Raw genomic sequence first — 12,160 nt, 5'->3', positions numbered from 1 at the left:
ACTAAAGGTGATACAAAGTGAATACTAATCAAACAAAGAACCTCTGTGTTGGTCCTTCTCTCATTGCTTAAACTAAAAGAGATCATACACACACAAAAGCATTTGCCTATATCATTAGAGAAATACACATAATGAGTTCCAATTCATACATTATCTCATGCACTACAAATTAAAAAAATTGGTTCTGAAGATCATCAGACATTGAAGAGAGAAAAGATGTATTTTTATATAAGATAAATTCTAGCTTCTACCATCCAGAAGATATTAGCTTGGGAGGACAGAGCAGTCTCTGAAAGGCAGAAACTCAAATTGGTATTTAAGAAGAGTTAGTTATCCAATTGCATTTCCATTGTATACACTAACACCAAAGGGGAAGGAGCCTGATGATATTTAGATCTTTGTTTCTTTTTAGGACTGCACTGGAGGGAGCAATCCTTGCCTACAATAGTCTTAGCTAATTTAATAAGAAATTCTAAATGTCTCTAATCATGGCCAAAAATGCAATATGGAGTCACTTTTTAAAGTACTCAATAGAGCCTGGCCAGCATGCCTCAGTGGTTGAGCATCAACCTATGAACCAGGAGGTCAAGGTTCAATTTCCGGTCAGGGCACCTATGCAGGTTGTTGGCTCGATCCCCAGTGTGGAGTGTGCAGGAGGCAGCCAATCAATGATTCTCTCTCATCATTAATGTTTCTCTCTCTCTCTCTCTCTCTCTCTCTCTCTCTCTTTACCTTCCTCTCTGAAATCAATAAAAAACATTTTTTAAAAGTACTCAATAGAGAAGGTCAGGAGAACCATCAATTCTAAGAGTAAAAGTGTGTGCAAATTGCCGAAACCGGTTTGGCTCAGTGGATAGAGCATCGGTCTGTGGACTGAAAGGTCCCAGGTTCGATTCCGATCAAGGGCATGTACCTGGGTTGCGGGCACATTGGGGGATGTGCAGGAGGCAGCTGATCGATGTTTCTAACTCTCTATCTCTCTCCAATCCTCTCTGTAAAAAATCAATAAAATATATATTTTTTAACAAGTGTGTGCAAATTAGTGATCAAAAATAATAAGAAATACAACATAGGTAAAGATTTTATGAAACTGCCAAGGGAAGTGAGAAGAATTGCATTATAAAAGAATGTGCAAATGTTCCCCCACCCTTGTATCAACATTAAATAAAATGCAAACTGCGTCTTGGAATTTTTGGAAGAAATTTAGTAATAAGGATATTCTTTTAAACATATGTTATACTAGTATAAAGTTGTCACCCAGCCAGGTCCCCAGAAATAATTGGCTGTGCATTGGTCACATACCATTCGGTGCATTCTTGTTCAATTTTGGAACCAACTGAATAAGCTAATCCATGAAAACTACATGGGCAACTTTCCAAGGAGATGCAAGTCCCATTTTCCATGATGAGGCCTATTGAAGAAATATATATATCAAATTCTCAGAAGAAGTAATAAGCCAGAAGGGAGTGGCAAGAAATATTCAAAGTGATGAATGCCAAGAACCTACAACCAAGATTACTTTATCCAGCAAAGTTATCATTCAGAATTGAAGGTCAGATAAAGAGCTTCACAGATAAGGAAAAGCTAAAGGAGTTCATCACCACCAAACCAGTATTATATGAAATGCTGAAAGGTATCCTTTAAGAAGAGGAAGAAGAAGAGAAAGGTAAAGATACAAATTATGAACAACAAATATGCATCTATCAACAAGTGAATAAATAATCTGATGAACAGAATAAACTGGTGATTATAATAGAATCAGGGACATAGAAAGGGAATGGACTGACTATTCTTGGGGGGGAAAGGGGTGTGGGAGATGCGGGAAGAGACTGGACAAAAATCATGCACCTATGGATGAGGACAGTGGGTGGGGAGTGAGGGCAGAGGGTGGGGCGGGAACTGGGAGGAGGGGAATTATGGGGGGAAAAAAGAGGAACAAATGTAATAATCTGAACAATAAAGATTTAATTAAAAAAAGAAGTAATAAATATTTATTCTTTGAATGTAATAATTTAATCAACTTTTATTAAATACTTGCTTACACTAGATAATAAAACAGAAATTTCTTTATTTCCAAGGAGGTTTCAAACAACCTTGCTCTATCTCAATCGGTAGCTACCTTACAAATCTCTACTTCAGTGATTTTCAGTTTTCTCATCCTATGACTTACCATAAAAAACTCAAAGTTCACTATACAGAATAAAGGCAACAAAGAGAGTTTATTCTTGGTTTAATCTCTGTTCATTTGCAAATGAGATACTTACACCCTCATCACATGTATAATAAATAGCCAGACAGTGCTACTCAAAGGGCAAGTACAGTGGGAAAGCATTCATTACTTCTCTCTAATGAGCAAAGACGGTTGAGCCAGAATGTAAATGAACTGTGCTACTAAGCACACTGTTTCATTCTGCTGACCTTTTTTCTGAGTAAGACTTTCTAGATGAAGGAAGCATTGACTTATATATTTGGTGCATTAATTTATATTCTGGTGCAAACTCCTTATCTCATCAGTGAATAGTAAGAATCAGTTGATGCCTGGCACTGGTCCAAAGTGCTATCCTGAGTAGCACTAATAGAACAAAGGATTGAGGTCAACAGATCTGGTTCCAAGCAGTCCTCCCTCATATTAACTGTGTGACAGTGCTAAATTTACTTAACATATCTGGGATTCTTTTTTTTTAATCTGTAAAAATAAAAGAATTTGAGTGAATTCTCAGTGTTCTTTAAAAACGTCTATTGAGCCGAACCGGTTTGGCTCAGTGGATAGAGCATCGGCCTGTGAACTGAAGGGTCCCAGGTTCAATTCCGGTCAAAGGCATGTACCTTGGTTGCTGGCACATCCCCAGTGGGGGGCGTGCAGGAGGCAGCTGATCAATGTCTCTCATCGATGTTTCTAACTCTCTATCCCTCTCCCTTCTTCTCTGTAAAAAATCAATAAAATATTTTTAAAAATAAATAAATAAAAATAAAAAGCTCTATTGGTATAGGAGTCATTCCTAAATTTAAACCCCTCTTGTACGACTTGCTATGTTACTTCTAATTTCAAATGTTAAAGCTGCATCACAACTAAAATCTTGTATTGCCAATTTGTTTTTCTAAAATTGCTCTCATAAATTATTAAATATATATTAAATATTCAAGAGAACAAAAGAATTTCCAAGACTCTAGATTCCAAATTTCCTGGGAAATTTACAAAGCAATAAGCCTTTTTATTAAAGAAAAGCAGACTTTTCTCCTATCACGTCAAGGACCAAATCCTACAAGGGCTGAAAATTGCAACAGCACTGATGTCCTGGGAGAGGATGTTGCAACTCGATTCTCCACTCACAGGATGCTATTTTCCATGAGTGGAGACATGATTTCTCTCATGAAACACTTACTTACCATCTGGACAGTAACATCCATCAAGACAGTGGAGATTGCTCCCAAGACATTGTTTCTCAAATGTGCAGGTGGTTGGGCAACAACTGATACAATCCCGGTGGACAAAGCTATCATCACATTTATCAGCTGAAATGGGCAAATGGGAATGCTATAAGTCAACTTTATTCACCTCAAGAAGATTAGTATTTCAAAAAGTTTGCAAGTTTACCAATGTTTCTGCACCAATAACAACAAATCCTTGCCATTCATCAGTTTTGAGTACTCAGGGAAGTTTTGAATACTAGAATAAGCCTAACATTAACAAAAGTACACAGGGCTTAGGAAAATAAGAAACCATACTGCATGCTGGGAAGTCATCTCTCCAGTCTTGAATGGGGTAGCCAGCGTGGGAACAGGCTCTAGCATACTCAGTGGCTGCTCGACAATAGGTATCATCATCATCAGTTCTGGAAAGTGAGAAGACAGAGCCAGGGTCACACCGGGGATATTGGCAGAGTCCGCATCTATGAGCTCCTGATCCCTAGAAATGTTTAGTGTCTGCTGGCTATTCCAACACTAACTGATGTCAGCATGTACATAATATACTATCTATACTAATAAAAGGGTAATATGCTAATTAGACTGGACATCTTCTGGGCGACCTTCCGGACATCCTTCTGGACCAAGCCATGGTGGTGGGGCTGAGGCAGAGGCAGTGAGGGGCGATCAGGCAATCGGGGGAGAGCAGTTAGGGGGATCAGGCCAGCAGGAGAGAGCAGTTAGGTGCATCAGGCTGACAGGAAGATGCAGTTAAGCCAGTGGTCCTGGATTGCGAGAGGGATGTCCGACTGCCGGTCTAGGCCCAATCCCTGCAGGCTGAGCTGACGAACCCCCCTCGCATGAACGAATTTTGTGTACCGGGCCTCTAGTCTATAATAAATGCAAAAAACAAATAAACATGGGATCCCAGCTAAAAATTCCTAGGTAAATTGTCTTCATCAGTCTTAAAATATTTGACCACTTTTCTTTTGATTCAAGGGTGCCCCTATGCTGAAAAAGATTTCTATTTTAATTCTGACATTCCTCCCAGAATCCTTGTATGTATTTTTTGGCTCCCACACAAAGCATCACAGACCTTGTAGAAATTAATAAATCCCATTACAACAGATAAAATTCCATTACAACAAAAGCTCCAAATATGAAAATTATTTCAAAGACACCATGACTTTGATAGTCTACATGGCAGAATAAAACCAATACTAATAACCTGCAGCAGTTTGAAAATATTGAATAAAAAGCATTTAACTAAGATTTTAAATATTTTTCATTCTTTCAAGTTTAAATTCCTAAAGCTAGTTTCTTTTATAATATTGCCAAGAGTAAATAAACTCTAATTATTTTTTATAATCACTCTAGAAACTCCCCCAAACAAATAGAAGAGGTCAGCCAATTCCCAAAGCAGATCCACAAGGTGCCTATAAAATGAGCGGGGTTTATAGTAAGATAGCGGCCTTGTTTTCCAACCCAATTCAAACTCAAAATTGAATGGCTAACTATCTTACAAGATAATGACCTTAAGAATGTTGTACTTTGTGAACCTTAGCCTTTTCAGTATCTCTATTGTAGGAGCCACCCATCTCGAATTGCGCTTATCCTGAGCTACTGTAATTGGAGTCATGCAGCTTATCTGGTCCAATTAACTGAGCTTTGAAAGGAAAAAAGGACTGAGCATAAACTCCAGAAACTGAGAAAATATTCTAAACCTCCAGACAAGAATATTCTCTGAAAAGCAGGGTAAGCTGAAATGATTCGACTGCTAGAAAGACATGAAGTTTATGATTTCCCTTAAAATATGTGCATGGTTTCCTACAATTAACAGAGGCTTTGAAAGTTAACAAGATAACTCAATATTGCTTTTCCAACCCGATGCAACTATTATTAAAATAGCTACCATTTGTGGTGTCTGAGTTACTCTAGGATCCATGCTAGGCTTGCTACCCATGGTACCACACGAAAAGTCACGACAATCAGGCAGGAAAGAAATTATTATCTCAATTTACTGAGGAAAAATGAGGGGTTTTGTTCTATTTTGGGATGTAAAGTTTAGTAGGAAAATGAGCATTAAGGAGTAGTTGTCTTTAAATCAATTGACTTTGTTGTGGCAGGTCTACAATCATTTCCTTGCTGGTAAGTTTATCATTCTTAGAAGTAGCAACAGGGCTTCCATTCAAGGAGTGGAATTGTATCATTCTTCAAATTTCAACGGAGATGTTATCTCCTCTGTGGAGCACTCTCTGATAAAGACAGCGATCTCTCCTCCACGTCGCAGTGCTTGCCTTCAGAACTTGTGTTGTTGCTGGAGCCCTGTTTCTCTGCCCCCCTAGAATCTGAGTTCCCAGGACAGGGTCTCTGTCTAAATTGTCGAAATTGTCTCTGTTCCTCCAAGGTGTGGCACAATGCTCAGCGCAGACCAGATGTGTGTTGAATCAAGTTTAATATGCGATCCTATTAATTCAGACAGGAAATTAATTTGAGTTCAGCAGATTGATAATGCTGTTCTCATGCGCTAGGATCCTCGTGATGCAGTACTCTACTACATGGCAAATGAAGAGCACCTCCTTGAGGGGAGAGAGAATGTAGGCGGGTCTGGTCCCAGGTGGCATACTGAGAGGAGTGAAAGGTAACTGGGCTCTCATCCCACCAAACACCACGGACTTGATTTATAATGCCCTTCTATTGGTAGTTGGTGTCTGCTGTGCCCCCAAACCTGGCCTCTCCACCTCAAGCATAGCAGACGATTTCAGCCAGGAAAAGATGTTTCTCCATCCTTCTATTTTTATTTACCCTGGAGAAAGCGATTTGGTTTCAAAATCCAAAGCCTAAGTCTACCAAAATATCATGTTAATGTCTCAATGATGAAATTTCAGACGAAGTGAGTGCGGCAGAGACTCTTCGTCCCCAGTTCCCTTTCTTCTCCTCAGTATTAGACTCTCTAAGCTTTTGCTGGGCATACGGGTGCCCAGCCAGAGAGAGCATTTCTCAGCAGCCCTTGCTTTGAGGTGTGGTCATATTTCTAAGCAGATTAATTATAAATAAGGCAGTTTTCTACCACCTCACCTTCCCTCTTTTTCCTTAACTTTAATTAACTTAAACCTCTTAACAAGCCACCCAAGATGCCATTTAAGTAGTTTTACTCAACCAAAAATTAGACTGGTCTTTTAAAACAAAGTTCCTATATATCGTTTACATTTCTTAAATTTAAAAAAACATTCAGATTTATTAAAATTTTTTGAGATATTTTTGAAGTCTTACTGAGTTTGTTCCCTAGAAACCACCCAGTCTTAGTGTTCTTAACCTGGGAGAGAATGCGGGAGTCTATGACCTTGGTTGGGAAAAATATTACATGTTTATTTTCACTAATCTCCAAATGAAATTTAGCATTTCCTTCAATTATACATTTAGGAAACATATCACAACATTCTTAGCAGTATCTTAGACTTTTTCACCAATATGTCTCATATGTCATTTTTTCATGTTTTAACTTCTCATGATAATTGTTGCAGCTATCTCAAAATATTATTTACACTCATCACCAGATCAAATTACAGTAGTTATTAGACCTGAAATGCATGTAGAAAAGTCCTGGTATCAAAAAATCATCTCGCTTACTATATTGATAACCCTGTTTCAATATAGTTTCCATTGTAAACTTATGTTGTGCATTTAAACATTACTTTGGAAAAGAGTCTACAGACATTTCTTGATGCCCAACATGGGTCAGTGGCATAAAAAATACTTAAGAATTGCTGTATCCTGTTCATGCTGCTTATATAGAACAGACTGTACCTGTTATCCGGTGATCTTTTAAAAGCTGTTAGTATAGTTTATGCTTTACATTTCCCATTATACTCTGTGAATTGGTGAGATGGCTAAGTTATAAAAGTGGTTTTTGCTCTTCTTTTGGGATAAAGAAAATTTTATTGCAAATACTGATCATTTCACTTACTTGCAAAGATCGTTAACACAGCTGGCAATGTATAAATATGGGTCAATATATTCATGGCAGCTCAAAAAAGGAAACTGCAACAGTATCTGACACTTGAAGAAGATCGCCTGTGCGAAAAAGATGGAGGTCACCAGGACATATTTAATGGTATGCATGTACTCTCGTTTTTTCCTACTGATCTAATTGCAGGATTCTGTTCTTACTAGGAAACAGAAGGTAATTTCTGCTTGTAAATGTTAACCAATATTTTATAATTACATGTTGTTGTAATGAGTGCTACTTTTACAAAACATCACATTCATTATTTCTGAAATAATTGTAAAGTTATTTCTATTGCAGTTACATTTCCTAAATTTAATAGTGTTTCAGAACGTAGTGTTTGCATTAAAAATGCTTAATGTTAAATATACAAATACAATATATGGTTGTTAATTCAACATGCCCATAGTTTTCACACCAAATTTACCTCAAATGCTGGCATTCCACTGGAACATGGATTTGGAAAATCTGAGGGTGTGGGTACGCATTTGATGTCATCTGGAGTTTGCACCAACCAACTATTTGCAAACATAGCAATGTCTTCTGTATAGTCCTCTGTTTCACACAAACACACACACAAATATGTGTAACAGGGTCACTTTCCACAAGCACAAAGTTCATTAACATGAACTCCTGGTCAAAAAGTTAAATTCAATAACTTTATAATTACCAGTGGTATGAGACTATACAGGGGTTGGAAAAAGCAGGTTTACAGTTGTCCTGATGGAAAACAATACAATAATTAATGAATAATAATACAAGAACAAACTCTGTGTTTAGCATACTCACAACTGTAAACCTCCTTTTGCCCACCCTGTAACAGCCCTTTAGCATAATAAAAATAAATTGAACAAAGTGTTAATACTAAATAAAAATTAATATCATTGGAGAGGAAAATCTTCACTGAGAGTGAGTGACACAATATGCACTTCAGTAAAGCACTAATTAGCCTCTAGATTGTGCTATAGAGAGGAGAAAATATGCATAAAACTAAGAAGCATAAGTAAAAGTTTGGTATGAAAATCTTCAGAAAGCCCTCTTATAGTTAACATCAGTCAGAAACTTACTAAAATTGTAGTTCTATTTGGGAGACAAACAATAATAAAAAAAATTGTGTTGAGCTCTTGACATATCAGAGGACATACAGTAAAAGACTCAAAAAGACACTTGGTAAACAGAAGAATGAGTGAACTAATTTCAATGGAATGTGGTAAGTGTTTCCAAACGTGTTCAGGACAGATTGTTAAGAATCCTGACACTATCTCAGCATTTCAGAGGCAAGATTCCGGCGCTAATGTGTACACAGCAACAGACAGCGGGCGGTGAGCACTCTGGCCTCTCCACTCCAGATCAAGTTTAAATTGCCTCAGCACCTGGCCTGAGAACAAGCTTGACAATTGATGAAAATTAATCCTGCCCCACATTCAGACGAAAGCTGAAGCTCAAATCTCAAGGACCTAGCAGAACCGAACAAGATGACATCTCGAAGTTCCATCTAAGACAATTACCCTTAGATTTGAGCTTTGGGTTCTCTGCCATGTACATTTACACAGCCACACGTCTACCTTTGAAGAATAGCTACCACATCAGTAGAATCAAAACTCTCAAGCCAAATGTTTGACAACTCTCTCTCTCTGTATCTTCAAGATAGGAAGGTGATGTCCATGTCCTACTATCAGTTGTTGGGAAGATTGTGGGAGTTCACCTATAAAATGCTTCTCTTTCTGACTGTAAAATTCCAAACTGTACTTTGACCTCGAAGATTTTTTTGCCCCTTTATGCCTTCAACTCCCAACCTCCTCCACTTACCTCACCCCACCCTGGCCCAGCCCCTCCGATACCTTCTCCTATTCTTGCTCAACCTACTCCAATCTTCACTCAAACTCATCCCCGACTGCCTCTTGCACTTGCCTTGCTCTTGTTCCTCCTCCTTCAGAATCTCTCTTACCCCTGCTCTCTCCCTTATTTGGTCTTGGAGCTATTTTTACTACATTATGTTAATAAGAGAGTCACAAAGGTTGGTTATATGAGATACTATTTAATATGACCTCCTCAGGAGCATTCTCTGTCACATGACCTGAACTACCACCAAACACATACTGTTTTATGACTCTTAACCTCCTTTCTTTCCTCGTCTTTTTTTTCATGGCTGCTATTTTTCACAAAAATTATATTTTAATTTTTCTCTTTATGTATCTTATCTGTCACTGTAATACCTACTATGGGAAGGGAGAGAGCTTCCCTAAGCTGTCCTTCTGCTCTATCTCTAGGTTAGTGACTGGTATACAGTAGGTGCTCAAACACATTTGCTAAATAAGTGAGTGAATAAATACAAGGGAGTTTGTAATATTTATTTAAAAGATTATTAGAATCCTAGAGCTTTCCAGTTTGGCCCACTTCATTACTCTGATATTGATGGAAATGTTACACATTGAACTGAGCATGGGCCTAGTCTAATACACTGATTTTACAAAAGGAAAAACAAATGTACTCTTAAAGAAAATTTATGGTCACATTTCATTTTAAAACATCTTTTTTAAAAGTCTAAAGAACTAAAAACATTTCCTAAAGCCTCACCTATTTTAATATTTATGTATAAATTTTAATGTAACTAAATAACCAGGGAAATTCCTTAAAGTTCACTTTAATTCCAGCTTTTCAAACACATATTTACCTATTTTTACTACATTATGTTAATAAATGATTCACAAGAGTTGGTTATTATGAGTTGGTTATATAGGTGGTCTTAGAGCCTGCATAACTAAAATTTAAATGTTTTATATAGGAGGTGCTACAAATAGAATAATATTGTCCATATTGTGACATTTCTAAGAATGCAAGTGAGGCATATTAATTATGGTGAGAAAGTGAAGGGTAAACCAGGGTCTCTATGTTAATGTGTAGCTAGCTACAGACATGAATTATGGAGCAGAGGCTCAACTAGCAACAAATTAAAATCTTTCTATATTCACAGAAATTTGGAAAAGCCTCATTTCTTTGTGAAGTCATTCCTGAAGAATAAGTAGGAATGCAGAAAGAAATACAATTTTAATCATTTTAATAAATTGTGCATTCAATGGCATTCAGTTAAACTCACTGATTCTAAAGAGTTCTCTAATCAGCAAAGTACAACTGACTTTCAAAGTACAGGCTGAGTTATTTTAGCTTTAGGATCTTAAAGGTAACACAGCTCATCTGTAGAAAACTTCTTGCATTACTAGCACATGGAAGAAAAGAGGAGGTCAGGTTCTTGTCACATCCCTATAAATTATTGTAAGTTAGTTCCTTAATTACTCTGCTTTATACTGTGCACCAATAAAATTGTGAAAGAGCTGAACTCTCTTTAGGCTCTTCCCACATACTCTCTGGGGTCTTTCTGGCCTGCTGCCTGGCCTCCGCAATTCAGTCCTGCCAGCCTTCTTCCACTTATAATCTGTTAACACCCCTTTGCTGCCCAGTTATCTCCCTGTGAACAACCACTTCATATTCCAGGTTATCGAAGTCTGTCTGACTTTTAACTCAAATCCTAATAAGAACACATGCTGTTTTCTGTCCAGACTTCCGTACAACGTTCCCCGGATTACCTAGGACAGTGGTTCTCAACCTTCTGGCCCTTTAAATACAGTTCCTCATGTTGTGACCCAACCATAAAGTTATTTTTGTTGCTACTTCATAACTGTCATGTTGCTACTGTTATGAATCATAATGTAAATATCTGATATGCAGGATGGTCTTAGGCGACCCCTGTGAAAGGGTCGTTCCACCGCCAAAGGGGTCGTGACCCACAGGTTGAGATCCGCTGACCTAGGAGCACCACCACAGCAGTCTTTTCTAACTCTAATACAGAGAACTGAATTGAGTGTTATTATTTTGTGTGTGACGCTTTCATATAGAACAAAAAGAAATTAATAATCACCATTTGATTGATTCTGCTTGAGTCTAAATCCCTGCTCTCAAGATTCACTCTAAATCTCCAATTAGATGCAAAACACCATTTCATGGCGATCTCAATACTGTAAGTTTACTTGTATTGTGCTCACAGAATTTGAACATTTTCAGTTACATTTTCTCATTTCATCCTCACAGGCTGGAAGATCTCAGGGTCATTATTATTATCTCCATTGTACATATGAGGAAATTGGCTCCTTGAAGCCCTGCTCTTTCACCAGCCACTTGTGAACTAATCCTGATGACGCATTATGCATCTTGGGTAAATGTGTGCATTTAACAAGGTCCTCTTAAATGTCTTTAATGGAACATTTTTACTTCAGCTTCATTATAGGTTTATTGAGACCATGTGGAAGCAATTATAAATTAGTTAAAGTGTACTGAGCATTAACTATGTGCTACATGCTGTACTAAATGTTTTGCATGGGTTGTCTCTTTTAATCCTTGCAACTCTATGAAGTATATACTATCACTATATCATTAAACTTAGAAAATTTAATAAATGGCAAAGCAGGATTTGAATCTCACAGTCTGAGTCCAGAACACAGACTCTAAGTGGGATTTTCACTGTGCCTTAAAACACGACATGTGGGCAAAACTTCTCTATTAATTTTATAATATTAAACAAGTATTGTAGCCCAGCCAGTGCTGCTCATTTGAGCATCAACCCATGCAACAGGAGGTCACAGGTTTGATTCCCAGTCAGGACACATGCCTGGGTTGTGGGCTCAATCCCCAGTAGGGGACATGCAGGAGGCAGCCAATTAATGTTGATGTTTCTCTCTCATCGATATTTCTATC

At 37.7% G+C, this 12,160-nt stretch overlaps 1 protein-coding gene across 2 annotated transcripts in view; it reads right to left on the bottom strand.

The window, feature by feature from the left end:
- Positions 1 to 12,160, bottom strand: part of OTOGL (otogelin like) — a 156,158-nt gene that overhangs the window by 117,125 nt on the left and 26,873 nt on the right. For both annotated transcript variants that reach the window (XM_059683705.1, XM_059683706.1), the window contains exons 9-13: positions 7,839 to 7,966; positions 7,373 to 7,479; positions 3,727 to 3,833; positions 3,388 to 3,513; positions 1,303 to 1,411 (exon numbers count right to left, since the gene is read on the bottom strand). In XM_059683705.1, coding sequence (XP_059539688.1) covers positions 1,303 to 1,411; positions 3,388 to 3,513; positions 3,727 to 3,833; positions 7,373 to 7,479; positions 7,839 to 7,966 — 577 coding nt within the window. The remainder of the gene's footprint in view (positions 1 to 1,302; positions 1,412 to 3,387; positions 3,514 to 3,726; positions 3,834 to 7,372; positions 7,480 to 7,838; positions 7,967 to 12,160) is intronic.

Source organism: Myotis daubentonii, chromosome 2 (assembly GCF_963259705.1).
Source record: "Myotis daubentonii chromosome 2, mMyoDau2.1, whole genome shotgun sequence".
In the NCBI taxonomy this organism is placed as follows: Eukaryota; Metazoa; Chordata; class Mammalia; order Chiroptera; family Vespertilionidae; genus Myotis; species Myotis daubentonii.
Note: the sequence above shows the minus strand (reverse complement) of the source record. Positions and strands in the feature narration are given on the sequence as shown.